This window comes from Typopeltis vanoorti, chromosome 5 (genome assembly GCF_054136105.1).
Source record: "Typopeltis vanoorti isolate ZY-2024b chromosome 5, IOZ_Tvanoo_1.0, whole genome shotgun sequence".
Taxonomy (NCBI): domain Eukaryota; kingdom Metazoa; phylum Arthropoda; class Arachnida; order Uropygi; family Thelyphonidae; genus Typopeltis; species Typopeltis vanoorti.
The window spans coordinates 101,708,200-101,731,378 of NC_143553.1; the positions used below are offsets into that span (position 1 = coordinate 101,708,200).

Genomic DNA, 23,179 nt, shown 5'->3' on the forward strand with positions numbered 1-23,179 from the left:
TACTTCAATATAATGTTCATACCATAACTTTGAAACCATGCATCAAACTAGCAACTGCTATCTGTTCTCCAAAGGAAAAATTGATCTATCATTATTTTTGTCAGACACAAAGAAATGTTAAGAAATTCCATCTCGAAGATCACCATCAGTGGCAAGTCAGACTAAGTTAGCTGACTAAACTTTGGGTGCAGAATATTATTATCATTACCATTATTAACATTAGATCTCCATGGATTCAAAAGACTCACTGCAGGAGATCTACACTCTCATGCATAAAGATCATTGAACTGTCCCTTAAAACGAATTCACTGTTTCTGCACTCATCACACTTTCAGGCAATGCATTCCACTCATCAGCCACTCTCCATACAAAGAACCTGCTCTTTACTCCTCTCATTCACATCCTCCTTATACACCTTTCAGGAATGGTTTCTTGTTTTACTCATGTCTCCCTCTGCTCTATGAAAAATCTCCTCCACATTAAACTAATAACAACTCTCACCAACTTATATGTCTCAGCAATATCCCCTCTCCTTCTTAGAATGCAAAAGTCCTTAAAAATCTGATAAGCTAGTTTTGGTTTCAGTAGTAATGAAAAATTACTACTGAATTAATTAATGATTTATTAATTAATTCAAAATTAAAATTAATTAATGAAGAATTAATGCAGTCATATTTGACTAATGTCAAATATGACTGCATTAATTAATCCAAAATTTGGGAGATCACAGTTCATGGACCAACGGCTACTGGTTATATCTAATCCCAGAAGGCACCTTCTAGGACCCAAAAGTAGACTACCACTAAGTTCTCAATTTTTTTAATTACAGTTTTGAGTTGTTTTTGCTATATGCCTTATATACAGTGCCTTATATTTCTGAGAGATGCTTTGCACTAATGATGGAATCTGAACCAGCAGAATATTATTGATTTAAAAACTTCACCTATTATAGCATTGTGAAACAGCACCTAACATTGTAAGTTTTTACTGTGTTTTTATATTTCATGAAAAACAGATCTGGGTTACAAATAAAGAAATAAGAAATGTATGGGCTTTCTTCAAAGATGAAAAAAAAAAAAAAAGCTATTATGCTTATTTAAGTTAAATTTTTTCTTTAATTTAATTTGTTGAAACTCTAAAAATTAATGCAGGACATCTTGCTTAGATCTCAAACTTAAGAATATTAGTAGTTAACAGATTTTGAAATAAAAGTGGTTTAAGATTTAACCGCTTTTCATTACATACATAACTGTATAATTATTTGGTATACTTTATCATATGATCACAATGAATATTACTAGTATATGATATAGAAATCTGTTAATAACATCTGTCTTCCTCAACCATATATCTGGAGGGGGGGGCTCATTTTTCTTCCAGGTCAGTGAAGATACACTTGCATATAATGATGTTACCTTGTGAAAGAAACAAAAAAAAATTACACTTTCAAAACATTTTTTGAAGACTATTTGTTTCCATATTGACCTCGTGCAGGGTTGCCTGGTTACACCTTTATTTTGAGAAAATGCCTAACCCTAGCTAGAGCACCAGTAAATTTTAGAAGTCTTTCAGCACATTAAAATTTATAGAAAAAATAACTTTTTTTTAATTTTTTTTTTCTCCCTTTTACCATTCTAATTCCACAGGATATTTTCCAGTGAGACATGCAGTACAATGTCCTATTAATCTTCCATTGTCTTTTTTAATACCTTTTTGTACAGCTGAAACTAGTCCTTCTACTGACAAGTATACCAAACTGTTTGCTCCAACTGATTTAGCTAGCTCATCAGAGTTTAATTTGTTTGCAATAAGTTCTTCACGAGTAGGGATATTGATTCCCATGTAACATGGAAAATAAAGTGGTGGAGATGCTATTCGAATGTGAACCTGAAAAATAACAATATATATATATATATATATAAGTACTCTGAAGATATTTTCAGACACAAAGATTAAAAGTACATTACCAAATGCTTATCGAGTTGAAATTTTGTAATTACCGCTGTTAATGTTGTTGCATTTTAGAAGGGGGGAACATACCCCGGAGTTTAGAAGTCCAAAAAATATGAACAATATAATACATAGTAATAACAAAACAAACTTATGGCCTAATCTAGAGCAAGAGAATATTTACCCAACTTAGCAAACACTCTGATGTGTTTTTTTTGTAATGTTTTTTTTTCTTCACCATATTATTATTATTATTATGTGACACCTCCAAGGAGTCCAAAGACTCATCGAGAGAGAGTGTGCCAACAGCATTGAATGATTGATTCCCTTCCAACTACCAACTGCACTCAAACTTGCTTAACTTTTTGCGAGCCATTAGTAGCAGAGGCTCTACCAATCGACCAACTTTTGCTGGCTATTAATTTTATTTTATTAATTAATTATCAATTAATTTTATATTAAATTAATTAAATATTAAAATTATTAATTTATTAAAATTAATTATTAATCATTAATTTTTATAGTGTTAATAACCAGTACATTTGCACTTAACATTAATGATATTCAGCATTACATTGAAAAAAAAAAAAATCAAGCAGTTTAGTTTTCTGTTATATATTTCCTTTACATTATTTAACTAATGATCATCTCAGCATTCAAAAAACTATATCAGCAAAAAATAGGTAATTTTCTTGGTTCTATTTGTTTGTCCTGCTTTATGCACAAGTTCAAAGCTGGTAACTTAACATTAAATAATCGTTTTATCTATTCTATAAAAGTTCTTGCTTGATTCTTTTCCTAGATCATGCCTCCAAATGCTTTGTCCATATTTTTAATTATTCCAGCTTATCATTTAATCAATTACATTCCATCACAGTAATGTAATGTTATTCACTTTATTTTTTCTTTATTCTTTTCATACTTTCTAAGTTTGTATAAGAATTGCATGAACTAGGAAAAAAATTATATAAACATCCATTTGTCTGTGTAGGTGTCTGTTATGAGGAGTATATGAGAATATGATGTATAGTGCCATGTCATGTAGCTTGTATCTTATACATATGTATTTTTTCTGATGATGACCTCAATACAGAGGTTGAAACATCGAATGTTACTTTCTTAATGTTAAGTAAAGTAATTATTCTAACATGTATGTTGTGTCGCCATAAATTCTTCGCTACGAATGAAGGGACAGTTTGTAGGTTGGAGAAGAGTTATCAAATAGATGTTGGGGATAAACTGTCAGGACAGTTGGTGACAGAGGAACACAAAATCACTGCTGGAAGCTGGCTGTGTAAGGACACTGTGAGCAAGGAAGTAGAAAATAGATTTTTACATGGAGAGTGATGGGCATGCAGAATGACACCTGCTAGAGTAGTGCAAGCACTAACACTGATCGAGTTTAGCGTCAGTTGTAAGGTATGTAATAGATATTGCAGCATGCAGATGGAGGGACTTCTTAGTGAGTCTAGTGACTTCATAGTGGCTTAAAAATAACATTACCTTTGTAGCTGTTTCTGCAGGAAAATGAAATACTAGTAGTAGTAGTAGTAGTAGTAGTGGATCATGCTGGAATGTAGTACAGTATACTGTGCTACTGGAAATGTATCTTCAGTTCCATTTTTCTTTCATTTTGATTCTAGTACATGAATCTTTTCAGTGATATACAGCCTACACTACTAGAAGTAGCACAAACAGCAGATCTCTTTCCCTCATATCCTACATCTACCATCCATGCCCATGGCAGGATTCAAACCTGCAGCCTTTTGGCTGGAGAACGGATATGCTAGCCACTCGGCCAACCAGGCTGGCAATGATAATGATGATAATAATAGTATTAGTACTGTATAGTATAACTTTTAATCCTTGATAGCATCATATAGTCTATTATAGAAGGCCAAACTCTACAGGCCAAAATATCTATTGTACTTTGCCTTAAATACAATCACCAGAGTCTCTCTATAACACATCTCACTCATTCACCATTCTGGATGCAAATATTCTTTTCATTTCCATACTGACATAATCCTTACACAGCTTCTAAGAATGACCTCTTGTTCCCCTAACATCGATTATACTATGCAGTATTTTTTTTATATCTATCCAACAGGCTTGTTGTCCCACCAACCTATCGTATGTCTCTGTTATTATCTCTGCTTCTCATATCTATCAAGCTCTGCAAAGTACATTCTCTTGACCTCTTCATACTCAACATTTCACTGTTCCAAGACAATCACTTACTTCTGAGTACTCCCCCCCCCCACCTCACTCACACACACACACAAATTTCCATATAATGATCTGTGTGTGTGTGTGTAGGTGTAGCTTGATCATTGTCTTATACAATAGTATCATAATCTTATCACTTGTCAATGTCCTTAACATCTTCACAGTTTTATGAGTAAGTTTCACAAGCTATGCATTGTTTCACTCAAATGTCAACTCTATGTCCAGCATCATCATCTTAAGTATGATTATTCATACTTAAGAACACTGAAAACATTCTCCATCTGGCTACAACAGTAATTTATTCAAATCCTCTTGTAGCAGCATAACATCCCACTCTTTGCCATTACTCTCTTCAGTTTAATATCATCTAAAGTCAATTTAATATTACTATTATAACAAACTCCAACCCCATGGAGTTTGTTAGCCTCATCATGGAAGGTTTCACTTGGCAAGAACCATATCTATCATACTGAACCTTCACACTACATTACTAGCATTTGCAACATATTCCAGCATTGCATTCCACTTGCCTACACTCAATGTAAAAACTCTACTCCTTGCTCCCCTATTCCCAATACCTTTTCACCACTTACAAGGATGGCCTCTTATTTACATATCACCTTTCAAACCTTAAATTAGATTATCGGTTCCCAACCAGTGGTGCACGTGCTGGGCCGTTCAGGGGTACACGAAAAATAATCAGTAATGGCAGAAAAACAAGTCAAGTAAACAATTTTACATTAAGATAGACACTGAACAAAATTGTCAGTACAGTTAACCCTCGTATAACGCGGTTTCGATATAATGCAGTCTACAAATTGTAGTAACCCTTGTTCAACGCGGTTTCGATATAACACGGTCTACAATTTCTAGTAACCCTTTATTTATTATTTTTTTTCATATATTTTTCACCGCTGGACTTAAAAATCAAATTTTATCTTCATTAAATTTGTGTCTGCCTGTATCGCGCAAATAGTTATAGGTATCGAATTTAGTTTTACTGCATCCCTGAATAAGGTACTGTACAGAGGCTTTTGCAGTCTGTATAATTCTCAACAAATAGTACAATTAGAGACATCTGGAATAAACACTGTGCTAACTAATGAATCACATGTCCCCTCTCACAGAAACTATGCTGTATAGACTCAAGCAAAACCATATGTTGCACTGAAACACAGTATCTAACTAAAAACTATTGTCCAATTTTTCAATTATGAAATAAGTGTTTTTTATTGCATTTGAAATTCTCAATGTCATTATGACAGATCACAAAGGCTAACTTGAAATAAAATTCTACCAAGAATTGAAACATGCCATATAATGAGTGTGTGAGTTTGCCTGCTACCTCAAACACAAACAAGCAGCCATAAAATTCACCCAAGGGTTGAAACTTTTGTGCGAGTTGAGCCAGTCGGTAATGAGAAGTTCCTTCACTATGTTTTAACACATTCACGACAGGGTCGTGGATGTGTTAAAACTAATGGCGAATGTTGTTATGACAGTTTCAGATGTTATGGAATTCGACTGAAGAGAATTAGCATTTCAACTCAACCCTTGTCGGTTGCCTTTGTCTTTCGGTCCCGTGATCTTTTGTTAATACCACACCAATCATATGCACGTCTTTATAGCTGCTCTCTTGTGTAAAACAAAATTCAACTTGTACGTATTGTAATAATTTAAAAAAAAGTTGAATAATTTATAAGCATATAAAAGGATATCACACCTTGTCAATCGTTGACATGCCAGCAAAATTCTCAGATGTGACACCTCTGGGTGGCACATCTGAGAATTTTGTGGCACTCGTGCCACAAACCTATGGCACCTATGAGAACCTATGGCACTCGTGAGACACAGCGGTGTCTCACGAGTGCCATAGGTTCATCATCTAGGGTTTACTGTATGAAGTGTGTATTGATACAAAATTAATAATGGAAAACTCACGTACAAAGATTATTTAATAGTATAATTTTCACCTGTGTGTCACAGGCATCTTCAGTACATATTAAGCTCAAATTAAACAAAGACTGACAATTCCAAAAAGCGCCACCTAAGTAGCTGGTGTAAGATAACTAAAAAGATCAATAAATTTCCTAACAAAAAAAAAAAATCCATACAATAAAAAGTTAGGAAAGATTAGCTGATTTGTAAAGTACTATCTCTCATAAAGGGGATAGATGTAAGCCGTTGGATCTGTTTAAGTTAGGAGAATGAAGTAAAGTTTCACATGTTTCTTTATAAAGGTGTTCCATGAGGAACTGACTTTTGTGAAGGACTCTTGTCTTTCTCCAATGAACTCTATGTCTAGTGAAGATGGTATGTTCTGCAAGTCCAGACTTTTCAGGTTTAAAGTATTCAATATAAGATTGATGTTCTTCTAGCCGAATAGAGGCAGATCTTCCTGTTTGTCCGAAATAAGATAATCCACAAGAGCATAGAATCTGGTACACACCTGGATAATTAAGATGTGGAAGATCTGCCTCTATTCGGCTAGAAGAACACCAATCTTATATTGAATACTTTAAACCTGAAAAGTCTGGACTTGCAGAACATACCATCTTCACTAGACATAGAGTTCATTGGAGAAAGACAAGAGTCCTTCACAAAAGTCAGTTCCTCATGGAACGCCTTTATAAAGAAACATGTGAAACTTTACTTCATTCTCCTAACTTAAACAGATCCGACTGCTTACATCTATCCCCTTTATGGGAGATAGTACTTTACAAATCAGCTAATCTTTCCTAACTTTTTATTGTATAGATTTTTTTTTTTTTTTTTTTTTTTGTTAGAAAATTTATTAACCTTTTTAGTTATCTTACACCAGCTACTTAGGTGGCGCTTTTTGGAATTGTCAGTTATTGTTTAATTTGAGCTTAATATGTACTGAAGACGACTGTGACACACAGGCGAAAATTATACTATTAAATAATCTTTGTACGTGAGTTTTCCATTATTAATTTTGTATTGATATGTCTACTCACGGTATACTCTTTTAAAACTTGAAGTGTTTATTGTTGAAAATTGTCTTCGTTTTCTGCCAGGAAAGCACAATAAAAATCATAAGTGTGTTATTCTCAAGCTGAGCAGTTTATTTTCTGGTGAGTTACATATATATGTAATGCTTTTTTTTTATGTAAAAGTTTATTTTTGTTGTAATGGCCACTAAAACTGTAATGAAAGGGGAAAAACCAACATTGAAGAGGAAATTCATTTCTCTCGAAGAAAAAATTAAAATCTTGGATAGGTTGAAAATTGGAGAAAAACCAGGAGTTGTTGAAAGGACTCTGAATAATGAATCAACAATTCGAACAATCAAACAAAATGAACATAAAATCCGAGAAAGTGTTACTGCTGGGTCAACAGTAAGTGCAAAGAGCGTTGCTTGTGTGGATGATATTCTAATAGAAAAAATGGAGAAATCTCTAATGATTTGGATAGAAGATTGCACTCAAAAGAAAATTTTTTTGGATGGACACCTTATTAAGCAAAAATCTCTCAAAGTTTATCAACATTTAAAAGAACTTGATCAAGATTCTTAAGAAGAACTCTCTCAGCATGGATTTTGTGCCAGTAAGGGTTGATTTGAAAACTTTAAAAAGCGATTTTCTTTGTATAATCTTAAAATCCAGGGAGAATCAGCATCAGCAGACGTTGAAGCTGCCTGGAAATATCCAGCAGAACTTTTAAAAATCATTGAAGAAGGTGGTTATAGTGCAGACCAGGTGTTCAATGCAGATGAATCTGGGTTATATTAGAAAAAATGCCAAAACGCACCTATATTTCAAAAAATGAAAGATCAGCTCCTGGATTCAAAGTTTCCAAAGATAGAATTACTCTATTGTTTTGTAGTAATGCATCAGGTGATTACATGACAAAACCAATGTTTATTAACCGATTCGCAAATCCTTGTGTGATGAAAGGGCTCGACAGTCCACCCTACCTGTTTATTAGTGGGTCAACAAAAAGGCATGGGATACAGCTAGCATGTTTGAAAATTGGTTTTTCAAGTGTTTGTGCCCGATGTAGAAAGTTATACAAAGAAAAAGAATATGGACTTCAAAATTCTATCTAATTTTAGATAGCACACCAGGCCACACAACAAATTTAAGCCATCCGAATATTAAAATAACTTTTTTGCTGCCTAATACTACTTTACTTATTCAACCACTCGACCAAAGAATAATATCAACATTTAAGTCATATTATATTCAGCGAACATTCCAATTAATTTTGGAAAAAATGGAATCTAATCCAAACAAGACACTGCCTCAAGCATACAAAGTTTTCAATATTGAATTGTGTGAAAATTATTTCTCTGTCCATTAAGGAATTACAACCCTCTACGCTGAATGCTTGCTGGAAAAAAACATGGCCTCAAGCTGTTCTGGAACAAAATTTCGTACCTCCAGTGGATGCTGAGTTACGTCGTATAATAAACATTGCACACATTTTTTTTGGAGAGGGCTTTTGCGATATGGTTGAAAACGAAATTCATGAATTAATTGATGGAGAAATAGATTTAGAAGAGGAACTGGTACAATTAATAGATGTGTCGAACCAAATGGCGAGGAAAGTTCTCCCGAAGATTCTGATTGTGATGAATCCGTTAAAGAATTCAGTTTAAAGAAATTAGCAGAAGGATTGGATTTGGCAAGAAAGTTAGGAAGATATTTTACGGATAATGATCCCTAAATGGAGTGCTCAGGAAAATTCACGAGACAATTGGATATTTGTTTAGCGCAATACTATGAACTTAATAAAAATTTGCAGCATAATGGTAAGCAAAGTCTTATTACTGACTTCTTGATAACTAAACCAGCCAAAGTAGACAATGAGAATTATAACAAATGATGTCCAAGAAATTTCAATGATGACGACCTCAGGCCACTTAAAGAACATTTATACGAAATATTATTTCTGAAGACAGTGATTACGATTAAAATAAGCGCTTTATTTTATTGTGTCTAAAACATTTATGCATTATGTGCAATGAAATTTACGTACAATTTGTAATTTTTATAATTTTATACTATATATTTGTCTCATAGTTTGTTTTCTTAACTTACATGAATTACCTGAATTAAATAAAAATATTGTTTTTGTTGGATATGTCACTGTTGTTTATATAATTAAAAAAAAAAAACGATTTCGGGAACCTAACCCTACTTTTTCTATGTGATCTAAGTCTCGCATAATGCGGCATTTCTATGGAACCTAACATCCGCATTAAACGAGGGTTACCTGTATTTAAAAACAGCCATTTTTAAAAACAAGGGATACAATTTATAGAAATGGGTTTAAAAGGGGTACACAAGTGGAGAAAGGTTGGAAACCACTGAATTAGATCATCAATATATAAACAGCAGGGTGCTTAAGGATCAAAGCTGTATAACTGAGTAAAGACCTCCATGTAGCCTTTTAAGGAATGTGGAGAACCAATCAGGGTTCCTGACCTAATGTCCAATCCTCAACTTCTCATGGTGCACCCTGTTAGGTAACCACCCAGATACTTAAGAAACGAGGATGGGCTGGCCATTTGAGATAAACCGACCAAATTGTATTCTTATTGGCTTAAATCACAATGTAAAATGATGGTACAACATGACAGAATTTCATGCTGACTGAGGTGTTCCTGGTTGAACCTTGTTTAACCAGAAACTCACTGTTTACACTATAGTCAGAGGCCCCATTGTTTTTGTCAGGAAGCCAGGGTGATCAGCACAAACTCAGCTACTGGAACAAATCCCAGAACACATTCCAACTCAACATCAGCAGAGTTCATTCAAGATTGGTATTATCAACATAAGAAGCATCAGTGGAAAAGAAATGAAGCTAGCAGAAGAATTTGGATAAGTACCAGATTGATGTAATAGGCATGATTGAAACAAAGAAGGTAAAAACAGGTGAGATCTTTTTAAGCAACAAATACAAAATATTATATTCAGGCAATAACAATCAGGGAAAGGAGGGAGTAGTGATAGTATTCAACACTAAATATGAAGATAATCTTCTTGAATGGCAGACAATATCAAGTAGAGCAACTTGGGCAAATATCAGAATGAGTAACTGGACAATGAGATTTATTCATGCTTATGGTCTCACAGAAGATTCTACCAAAAAAAAAATGGAGGAATTTTTTAAGGTATTAGAGAAGTCAGCTGACTTCTCTAATATTGATCTCGAACAAGTTGGTCCTTGTTCGAGATCTAAACAAAAGAGTAGGAAATGATTGCCAGACATATAGAAATGTTTTGGAAAATTCAGAGAAAAGTGCAAAGGTAATAATAACGGTAAGTGCTGCTGGATTTCTTTTCAGAACATGGATTTGTTATTACTAACACCATGTTCCAACAAAAAAATGTGCAAAAATTCACATGGAGAGAAGATACAAGAAATAAGAAGTCTCACTGTTTACACTATAGCTGATAGCGATGTTTTATCACTGGATCAGGACACAAGGGTATACAGTGGATTTGAAATAGCATGTGATCACTATTTAGTTTTGAGCAGGATAAAATTGAATATCATACTGAAAAAAAGAATGTGTAAGAAAGTTTTAAACCAAATCAAAGTTGAACACTTTCAGAGATGAATTGTAGACTCAAATACACAAATATTATTGAAGAAAAAATTAAAGAGTTTGAAGACAAAACCAAACCTTGGAGATTCAGTGGCAAACCCTGAAGTAAACAGCGACTGATTCAGCCAGAGAGGCATGTGGTGAGGTTGTAAGGATAGAAAAATCAGAACTCTATGGTGGACTTGGGAAGTTAAAGAGGCAGTCAATAAAAAGAAGAAAGCATGTAGAAAAGTTCCTACCAAGAAAGTCAGCTTGTGCTCTTAGAGAATACAGAGAAAAATGTAAGAAAGTGAAGCACTGTGTAAAACTCGCTAAACAAAAGTCATGGGAAGACTTTGGTAAGAACATAGAAAATAAACAGGATATTTGGCAAAATATTCTGGAGACTATTGAAAAACTTAGAAATGGAGGAAAGATGCTGTAAAAGGAATCAAAGATGATAAAGGTGACATGAAAACTGAAGATAAAGATATTCTAGATGTCTGGAGTAATTACTTTTGAAAGACTGCTAAATGAAACAAGCAGTGTCAGCACTGTGGTAGAAAACTTCCAACTGGAATGTAGTGAGGAATACATATCCATACATATCCAAAAAACCTGAAATGCGGAAAGGAAACTGGAGCAGATGAAATTTCACTAGGAATGCTCAAATATAGAGGTATAAAAGTGACTGCTGCTTGGACTCAGGTGTGTAATGGTGGATTCAAGTTTCATCTACATTCACAAATCGATGTAAAAAATCCTGCAAATTGTGATTAAACATCGCCAAACACTGCGTTGAAATGTCTTTTCGCATGTGTTTTTGATAACAGTCAACAATCACAGCACCCATGATGCACAGCTTTTTCATGTGCAATTTTTCATGCAGGATATTATACACCCATTCAGTTGAGATGCCTACAATCTCAGCTATCTCACGCACTTTCACTCGGCGATCTTCCATAATGCTATCAAGGATTTTGTCAATCATTTCCTTCGTAGTGACCTCAGTCGGGCGTCCAGAGCGCACTTCATATTCGATGGACTTACGACCCCTTTTAAACTCATTTATCCAAAAATAAATAGTCTTTAATGCTGGTGCAGAGTCCCATGAACTGCATGTAACTTGGCTTTGATCTGTGTGGCTGTCCACTTCTTCAAATAAAAGTGTTTTATCACTTCACAAAACTCTTTTTTCTCCATTTTTATGAAAAATGTGAACACAGTCATTTTAAATGTTTGCCAAACGAGAACTAGCATTGCACATGACTAAAATTTTGCCAGGGATCATGAAAAAATTATACGTGCCAACACTGATATAATTAAACGAATTGTGTCACTATCTATTGGAAATTTACCAGACTTTTCAAACAACCCTCGTATATTAAAATACTATATTTCAGAAAGTTCAGACATAATGATTAGTTTTGATATTACTTCACTATTCACCAATGTATCATTAACCGAGACCTTTGATTTTCGAAGTCATATTTGTTTCAAGACATATATGAGTTATTGAAATGTATCTTGGAAAGTTCACTATATGCTGGTTATTTAATATGGAAAGGGAAGATATTCAAACAATTAGATGGGACAGCCATGGGCTTTTTCCTCTTAAGCTAATTTCTATATAGAATACCAAGCAATCAATACAGCCATTTTCAAACCAGTTATTTGGCTGCAGTATGTTGATGATGTGTTTGCTATTTGGCCACATAGTCCAGACACATTAGATATATTTTTAGCTCACTTAAATAGCCAACACCTTAAAATCCACCACTTCACAATGGAACAGAAATCTAATGACTGTCTACCCTTCCAAGATATATTAGTCACACAACTTCCCAATGGTTCATTATCTTTTTCTGTTTATAGAAAACTTACACATATAGGAAGATATCTGTGCAAATCACACTGTCATCCAGCTCAACCCACAGAGTCAGAGCAGTCTGTTGTGATGATAATGCTCTTCCCACTGAGCTCACCTGGACCACACTTTTTTTTAGCAAATGGCTACAACCCACCAAAAATAGTAAATGCCCCCCCCCCCTGAAATTTTCATTACCTGATACACAAGACCACAGTAAACCATTACCATTCCATATATTCAAGGCACATCAGAAAAGATATCCAGAGTGCTTAACAAATATTAGCTCCTCACTACATTTAAACCATATATCAAATTAGCAATTCTCATCTGTTCACCTAAGAACAAACTCTCTCTTTTTCATCACATCCAGGAGTGTATGAAGTGCCCTATACTTGTAACCTGGCTTACTATAGACAGACAAGAAGAATTGTTGACATCCATCTTGAAGAACATAAAAAAATACGTTCAGCACCATTGTTATGGCAAGTCGGGACTAGCGAACCATGCCTTGGATAATCCCACAGCAAAACTGTTACCATCCCATACATTCCGTATATATTGGAAAAGATATCCAGAGTGCTTAATAAATATTATCTCTTCACCACGTTCAAACCATATATCAAATTGGCATCTTTTCACCTAGGACAAACTCTCTCTTTTATCATATCCAGGAGTGTATGAAATGCCCTGTACTTCTGACCTGGCTTACTATATATCATCTCGGAGAACATAAAAAATGCATTCAGCACCATTGTTATGGAAAGTTGGGAGTAGCAGACTGTGCCTTGGATACCATTTACACAGGATCAAATGGGAAAAAAAAGTGCTACATAGAAGTTATTGTAAGTCTGTTTTTGGAATAAGACTTTGGAAAAAATAAGACTGTTTTTGGAATCAGCAGCTGCAGCTTTAAAACATTCCCCCAAAGCAGAACAAGTATGACTGTATCGATTTATCAAAAATCTGGGAGACAGTCATTTTAAGATCAAATTAATGCTTGTTAATTCTCTCTTTATCCAACGATTGCTAGGGCCAATTGCAACTTTGTTCCTTGCGTTGTCCATTACAATTTTTAAAGTCATATTTGTAAATTTAGGGACACAAAAACACACGTGTTGAACAGATTATTTTATTAATTACTAATAAAATTTTATTTTATTTTATTAATACTAGTAATTAATAAAATAATCTGTTCAACACGTGTGTTTTTGTGTCCCTAAATTTACAAATATGAGTGCTAATCACCGTGTAACCTTAAAAGAAAGAATTTTTAAAGTCGTTTTACTTTTAACTGATTGTTGTTGTTTGTGTACAGTGAAAAACTGTTTCACAGCTTTACACCAAATTGTGATCTCTTCTTCATTCATTGTACACAACTTGCTATTGCTGCTAATAAATATTCCTTCTCAACTTACCAAGTACTGATGATATCTTACCCTTCCCATTCCTCCATCCATGGAACAGCCCAAGCTGATATCTAAGATGGTTATAATCACCTAAATTTCACATACGTTCCTTTCTAGTTAAAACCACATGGTCACAGTCTTCAACTGGGGGAGGGGGGGAGATGCCATCTCAGTTATAATCAGAACTTCTGAAGCTATGAAAAAATCTAAAACTCTTGAACCTCATGTTCCTCCTACTTCATTTTGTCTAAAACATTTGTCCCTCACAAATTCCAGAAATTCCATTCCCTTACTATAACATGAAGTTTCCTCTTCCCAGTTTATACTGCTGTAATTAAAATCTCCCATAACAATCATTCTTTTTGCACTCGCCAAGTTCAACTGCCTAAACATCCCCTACTCTTTATGTTCTATATTCCCCCCCCCCAGCTAATAGTAATATCCCACTAAATATCCTGTCCTGACCACCTCTACCTCACACCATACACTTTCAAAACCATTAGTGCTATTGCTCTCCAAATCCTCCACTCTGAGCGGACACAACTCACCACTTAACATAAGCAGTACTCGAACACCACGTTTGCCCTTCCTATCTTGCCGAAAAATGCTATACCCTGCTACTTCTATTCCTTGCAGTATATCATCTTCCGTCAACCATGTGTCAGTGATCCCAATAATCTTTGGACAGGCTGATGTTATCAGTACAACCACTTCATCTCCTTTATTCTGGATACTCCTGCATTAGTATAAAGAATCAAGGCACTGTCACTATTTCTATACCTATCATCATCTCTTCCAGACTCCAATGGATTAAACGTTACACGATGTATTCCTCCTTCTCCCAAGAGTCTGTACCCACAAGAAGCCACCCGTGCTACTGTTAACCCTGATAATTCTAGTTTCCCTGCATTGATACACTGACATGTTTAGAGAACAACATTCTTCCAGATGCCTACACCCTTCCCCATTCAAATGCAAGCCATCTCTCATATATGCATTTCTGTCCTCAAATGTCCTCCAAGCATCCACACAATCAAGTCTCTCTTTCAACACATTCTCGCTATTTTCCTATTCATTACTGATGCTCTTCTCTGCAGCTCTGCATTATCATACCTGGGAAACACACTCACTCACTATCTGTCTTCATCCATACAACCTCAAGCACAAATGTCAGATCTCTTGCCACCTGATTCACACTGCCTCTCAAATCGTTCATGCCCACCATCACAATCATCTCATCCATCCTTTCACCTTGCTTAATTCCATAGTCATACTATCTATCATTCCTCCAGGTAAACACTTCTCTGACATTCTATCTTGTCCACCATGGATCGTTGAGTCTCTATACATCACACCTCTTACCACTTTGTTTCTTCCTTGCTCACCAGCAACCCCCCCCCACCTCTCTCTCTCTCTCTCTCTTTCTCTCCTAACACTTGCTTTCTTTGTTCTCCACTTACCTGTCATCTCTCCATCTCTGGTTCCAGCACTGTCTTGCCTTTCTCTCATTCCCTCTCTTTTACTGGTTCTTCTATTCTCTCCCCTTCTATCATTCCCATAACTCTTTCTCACTCTTACTCTAATTCACTTTGCATTTGTTTCCAGTTGCCTAATCTCTTCTTTCACAATTTTCAACTCATTCCTGATATATGCCACTTTTTTTTTCAGCACACATCTCTCTTCTCTCTCTCTCTCTCTCTCTCTCTCTCTCTCTGCAAGCTACCTACTCTTGCTCAACATTCATTCATCCAGTTAACACCATCTTCAAAACTTCATGATGTTTCAAACCTACTATTAGTGTAGTAGGTTTGAAAGTAGGGGGAAACAAGAGATCTGGGGGTGATGATTGATAGAAAACTGAAATTCAGGGAACATGTTGCAAAGGTGGTGAAGGTAATCCAGAGGATTGCTGCAATACTGAGAAGGACGCTGACCTGCAGAGATAAAAGAGTTAGTGTTCCATTGTATAAGATCCTGATCAGATCACACTTAGACTATTGTTCTCAAATTTGGTCTCCAGGATTTGAAGGGGATAAATTAACTGTGAAAAGGGTGCAGAGGCAGTTAACAAAGACAGTTTCAGGACTGTACAATGTTAGTTATGAGGATCAGCTGAGGGAATGTGGATTGCAGAGTTTGGTAGAGAAATAGAGATGATATGATTGAGACTTTTAATTATTGCATTTGAGCACAAACGTCAGATCTCTTATGGAAAATTGCTGGGGGGTTCTGAAAAGTTATGAAAGGATGCCGTGAGCAAGAGAGTGAGGAGTGGTTTCTTTGCATGGAGGGTGGTTGAACCGTGGAGTGCATTGCCTGATGGAGTGTGAGAGCGAGAATGGTCAATGAGTTCAAGGAGTGGTATGATACACTTTTGTGTTTCCTAGGAAAGACCTTCCACAATGAATCTTTTATTATTATTATTATTATTATTCAGGCCTCCAAGGAGTCAAAAGACTCTTCGAGGGAGGTCCTTCCTAAGACATAAAGTCTGTCAAGACTCACTGAGGGGAGGTCCCCCCCCCCCCTGAGAAACACAAAGTCTATCATACCACTCTTTAAACTCACTGACCGTTCTCGCTCCCACCACTCCATCAGGCAATGCATTCCATGGCTCAACCACCATCCACACAAAGAAACCACTCCTTACCCTCTTGCTCACAGTTTCCTTTCGTAACTTCCAGGGATGGCCTCTTGTCATCACTCCTTCCCGCTGATCAACCAAGCGAAAGAACTCCCCAGTGTCAACCCTGTAACCACCTCTCAACAGTTTAAAAGTCTCAATCATATCACCTCTCCTTCTTCTATCCACCAAACTCTGCAGTCCACATTCTCTCAGCCGATCCTCATAACTATCCCTGTACAGTCCTGAAACCATCTTTGTCATCCGTCTTTGTATCCTTTCCACAGTTAATTTATCCCCTTCAAATCCTGGGGACCAAATCTGAGAACAATAGTCCAAGTGTGGTCTGATCAGAGACTTATACAACGGAATGATAACTCTCTTATCTCTGCAGGTCAGTGTCCTTCTCATAATAGCAGCAATCCTCTGTGTTACCTTCACCACCTTTGCAATATGGCCCCTAAACTTCAGGTTTCTATCAATCATCAACCCCAGATCTCTTGTCTCCCCTACTTCCTCCAGTATAACTCCTCCCATAGAGTACTCCTCCCAGTATAACTCTCCTTTTGACTCCATGGAGGCCTGAATAATAATAATAATAATTTATCAGGCCTATAATCTGTAAAAATTTTGAAGTTTTTAATTTTATGCCTTTTTCTCCTTCATATGATATTTCACATCCAAGATAATTGAAAGTATTCATGTGTTCTGTTATTTTATTATTAATAACTATTTTACTTCTAACTGGAGTTTGTCCACAAAATGCCATTGTTTTAGTTATGGATATTTTCATTCCAAACTGTTCTACTATAATTGCTCTTTGCAAATTGTCTTCCTTATCTGATATTATTACCTGATCAACTGCAAATAATAGCGTATTTATTTTGTTATTCCAGGAAATTTCTATACCTGGGTTATTTAAGGTGTTTTCCACTGTATTAATATTTCATTAATATATATATACAGTATTATAAACTGTTGGAGACAGAGAACATCCTTGTCTTATGCCTTGGTTTATAGATGGTTTTTTCAAACATTTTTTTCGTTTATTTTTATTTCATTATCTTTTTATATATTTAATATTGCATGCAGCAAAATATTACGTATATTTATTCTTTGTAATATATATCAAACAGTATATATCTGTTTACTTTGTCAAATGCTTTTTCATAATCTATAAACAAAAGATGAGTTTCTAAATTAAATTTGCTTCTTTTCTCTAAGTAGTTTTAACCAAAAGCTGCATTGGTTGTAGAGTATCCTTTTCTAAATCCATTTTGACATTCTAATATTTTATCACTGCTGTATATTTTCAGTTTTTCAATAAGTATTCTACTATATATTTTGTAGTAGGTATTCAATAAACTAATACCTCTGTAATTAGCAGGTTTTGTTTTATCCCTTTTTTTTAAATATAGGAATTACTATATTTATTCCATTCTATTGGTATCTGTCCATTTGTATATATTTTTAAAAATTTTAATTATCTTTGATGAAATTTATTTTTCAGTAAATTTATACAGTTCGGAGCTTATGCCATCTTCTCCTGCTGATTTACCATTTTTTATTTACTTAGGTTGTCTTGTAATTCTTTCATTGTTATTATAAAATATAGAGCATTTTGTAGGTTTTGGGAGTAATTTTTTTTTATGTTAGCATTATCAGTCCAAAGATCTCTAAAGTAATCCAAGAATCCTTTTAAATACTTTTGCAATTTATATTTGCAGTTTTTTTATATCTGCATTCCTGTGCTTTAGTATTTTATATGTCGTGGGTGTTATTTTATATATATCATTTTCTAGGTATCATTCAAATCTTTACCAGCTTTCTCTGTATCACTTTCTGGTTTATCTCTTCGCTATTGCTCATTGTTTTTTTATATTCCGTTTCATCGTCTTGTTTTTTGCTACTTAACCATCTTTGAAAAACAAGCTTTTTATTTTCAATTATTGTTTTTTGATTTCATTTCCCATATAAGTAATTTTATTTTTATTTTTATGGTATTTTTTGTATGTTATTATACTTTCATATGCTGCAGATGTAATAATTTCTTTTATATTATTCCATTCTTTCTCAATATCTTCATTTCTTGCATTTTTTCAAAATTATTATTATTATTTGGCAACCTCCACGAACTCAACAGACTCATCGTGGGAGGCCCACTCAACAAGCAACATGTCTATAATAATGAGCTTTGAAGTTATTTACACTACCTGCATTCCGCTCACTAATAACTCTCCACATACAAAATCTACTCCTCACTCCCTTCTTCACCACATCTCTATACAACTTCATCTTAACATTCACTCTTTTTATGATTTCCTCTGAATTAATCTGATAGAATTCCTTAACTAACTGGAAGGTCTCTATCATATCTCCTCTTTTCCTCCTATCCACCAAAATCTGTAATCAACATTCTTTCAAATATCTTCATAACCAACACTCAGAGTCCTGATATCACTTTGGTTATTCGTCTTTGGATGCTCTCTAGTGTTTCCACATAAAATGAAAACTAGGTGACCAAATCTGAGCACAATAGTCCAAATATGGTATGACCAATGCATTATATATTTGCACTACTATCCATCAATGTACTATTTAATCACAGTAGCAATATGATGTGCAGTCTTTGCAACATGTGCAATGTACTATTGGAACCTCAGTCCACTATCCACCATCACGCCAAGATCCCGAATCTCATCCACTTCCTGAAGTACAGCTCCACCGATACAGTATGTAGCCATATATCTCTGCATCCCAAAGTGTAACACCTTGCATTTATTAACATTAAAACTGCAATCCCACTCATTTATCCTAGCTAAAAGTCTATTCAAATCTACCTATAGGGAATTAACATCAGCACTACTCCTAATAATTCTACGTAACTTTGCATCATCAACAAACATTTGAAGATCCCCAGTTAAACCAGATGATATATCATTAAGAAACAAGTTAAACTGTAGGGACCATGAACAGAACAACCCTGAAGCATGCCAAATGTCACCTTCCTTTTCTGAGACATGACTTCATCATATGCAACTTGTTAGTATCATTCAGAGAGCCAATCTCCAATCCATTTAACCAATATAATATACTATATATTCCACAGCTTGTACACCAACATATTATGTGGTAATCCATCAAATGTTTTTGCAAAGTCCAAGGATATCACTATATATGATTCTCCCTTATCCAACACACTGGTCACCTTATCATAAAACAAAGCTAAAACAAGACCTGCCCTTCACAAACCCATACTGATCATGATAGAGAATCTTATGTCCATCAACTCAATTCTGTATTTTGTTTCTAACCAATTTTTCCCACACTTTGATCACAACTGCAGAGATCCAGACTGGTCTATAATTGGAAACTTCTGTTCTTAAACCATGCTTGTGGAGAGGTATTATTTTGCCTTCTTTCCACTTCTTAGGAATCTTCCCAACTGCAAGACTAATTAAATAACCAGGTCAAGGGCATGGCTAACTCTTTTGCACATTCTTTAAAAATATGTGGTGATATATCATCCATTCCCACAGCCTTATTAACATCTAACCTGAACAACACTTGATACTCATCCAATTCTTTCACCTTTAATTCTCCTAATTCTTGACTCCCTTCTACATGTTGCACAGCACCATTAACACCATTAGGAAATACACTGATGAAGTGTCTGTTAAATAATTCCACTATATCATTTGCTACAGTTACTCTCCTACCATCACTATCCGCTAGCATCAACCTGCCATAATTATTTTTCCTCTTGCTTGCCACATAGCAGTAAAATTCCCTTAGATTAACTTTGACCTGACTGGCCAATCTCTTCTAATATTCTACTTTTTCATTTTTAACCATGCTTCTCACTTTTCTGGCTTGCACATTATATTCTTCATGTGTCTGTTCACTGCAAAATGTCTTGTACATCCTCCACAACAACTTCTTTTTGTTTTGTGAAATCAACCAAGCCAACACTGCTTGCTTAATTTCACCTTCCAACCATCTCATTCCTACTCTATTTATTATTATTATTATGTGACACCTCCAGGGATTCCAAAGACACATCGAGGGAAAGCACCAACTCTACAATTCCACCACCACTCAATCCGCCAACTACAACGTACCACAACTACCATAATCATCATCTACACCAACACCATCTACCACCCACCACTACCGCTAGTATTTTCACAGACAATCACAAACATCCATGCCCATGGCAGGATTCAAACCCACAGCCTTCTGGCTAGAGAGCAGATACCCTAAACACTTGACCAGCCAGGCCGCCATTTATTTGCTTAACTCTTGGTATGCAGTTATGCATTGCTTGTATTAGATACTGCCATATCATTTTCCATGCACTGTCAGCATCTTTTCTACATAATTCATCAACCCAATGTATTGATGCTAACAGACTATGGAGTTTCTGATAATCACCCATCTTTAGTTCCATGTATAGACTTTTTTGATAACAACTTTTTTCTGTTTTGCTACCTTCCAAACCAGTACCTCATGATCACTTTCACCAATAGGTGGCAATGTCGATACCCCATTCAGAACCATGTCCTGTGAGGATATCACTGAATCCGACACCGATAACTACTTTGTGTTGTTTCCATCACATGCTGCTTTAGATCCTGCAGAACCTCAACAAATTCACTCTCCTTGCTAATATACACTATCTGTTCTTTCCAGTCCACATTCCTATAATTAAAATCTCCGATTAGGATTATTTTCCTTTTACTTGCCCAACTAATTTGTCTAAACTTTTCACAATCAATAATCTCCACATTCCCTGGCCTATAATAGCATCTTATTAGATATACTATTCTACTGATCTAACTTCACACCAAACAGCTTCAGAATCTTCATACGTACTACTATTTTCCACTTTGGCTCTTGAAGGACACAATTCCTCTGCTACCATTAACAATACTCCCCCTCCTCTCTTGGATCTTTTGAAAGGATCTTCCTATCCTTTTAAAAAATTCTATATCATACCATTTCAAGTCATGACAGTATATCATCTTCAGTCAACCAAGTTTCACTTATGCCAATTGCAGCAAACTCAGCCCCCTTATTTCTGATACTCCATATATTAGTATTCAAGCATAACAATTTCTACTCTTTGAGCCATTACATCAACATAATTACTCTTTACCCTCTCTGTTATATTTATTTTATATGTTATATGTTATTATTATTATTATTATTATTTTGTGACACCTCGAAGGAGTCCAAAGACTCATAGAGGGAGCGCATCTACTCTACAACTCTCCATCTCCACCACTCAATTCCACCAACTACAGTGAACTGCGTCATCTACACCAATGCCATCTACTGCCCACCACCATCACTAATATTTTCACAGATAATCATAAACAGCCATGTCCATGGCAGGTTTCAAACCCGTGGCCTTTTGGCTGGAGAGTGGATACACTACCCACTCGGCCAACAAGACCGTCAAAAGAAAACACACACCGGGCTCGTCCGGATTGGAGCCCTGGACCTTTCACACCCAAAGCAAGAATCATACCCCTAGACCAATGAGCCAGATAATTTATAATTTATATTATATAAATAATTATTAATCCTCTGTTGGTATAAATTTCTTATACTTAAATTGTTTAGTAGTCTTACTTTATAATTTGATTTTGATTTCTAGTTTGTTTATTTCTTTGTATTTTTTGTAACAAATTTGATGGAAACTTAATTATTATTATTATTTTTTATTACGTCACACCTCCAGGGAGTCCAAAGACTCATCGAGAGAGGGCACCTACTCTACTGCTCTGTCTCCACCACTCAATACACAAACTACAGCAATGCCATCTACCACCCACCACCATCATTTCCACAGAAAATCACAAACATCCATGCCCGAGGGGGGGGGGAATTCAAACCCACAGCCTTTTGGCTGAAAGGCGGATATGCTAATTCTGTTTCTAGCCCTCTTATGACTTTAACATCTAGGAAGAGGTTTGCTGCTTTCTTATTTGCTATACAGTAGTCTATTATTAATTTTTGCCCTCTTGCATGTTATGCATATTTTTATGTTTGTAGAATGTATTCATTATTTTTGAATTATTATATGTTATATAATCAATGAGTTGTTTTCTATTTTTGTTCACTGTTGGTTCTCCAAATTTTTCTATGTTGTTATTATTTTTTTTCCCATTTCTATTGTGGCATTACGATCTCCAGCTATAATTATATTGTCTGTTTTATTCAATTTTTCATATATTCCTTGTCACTGTAAAAGTCATAATTTTCTTCTGTTCCCTCTTTGGGGGCATACACTTCAACTTTCTAACCTGTTAAATTATTATTATTATTATTATTTGTTATCCGCCTTTGTACCCTTTCCACAGTTAATTTATCCCCTTCAAATCCTGGGGACCAAATCTGAGAACAATAACTCTTTTATCTCTGCAGGTCAGCGTCCTTCTCATTATTGCAGCAATTCTCTGTGTTACCTTCACTACTCATGTTGGAGGTTTAATGGAATATTATCAGCACTGAGAAAGGATTAAAACTAATTTTAATAC

General features: G+C 35.2%; 1 protein-coding gene across 1 annotated transcript in view; it reads right to left on the reverse strand.

Moving 5' to 3' along the window:
* Nucleotides 1-739: 739 nt before the first annotated feature.
* The window catches only part of LOC150106696 (amidophosphoribosyltransferase-like), a 277,965-nt gene continuing 255,525 nt past the window's right edge, over nt 740-23,179 (reverse strand). Inside the window, exon 7 of the mRNA XM_090392649.1 lies at nt 740-1,887. Coding sequence (XP_090248775.1) covers nt 1,627-1,887 — 261 coding nt within the window. The 3' untranslated portion in view covers nt 740-1,626. The remainder of the gene's footprint in view (nt 1,888-23,179) is intronic.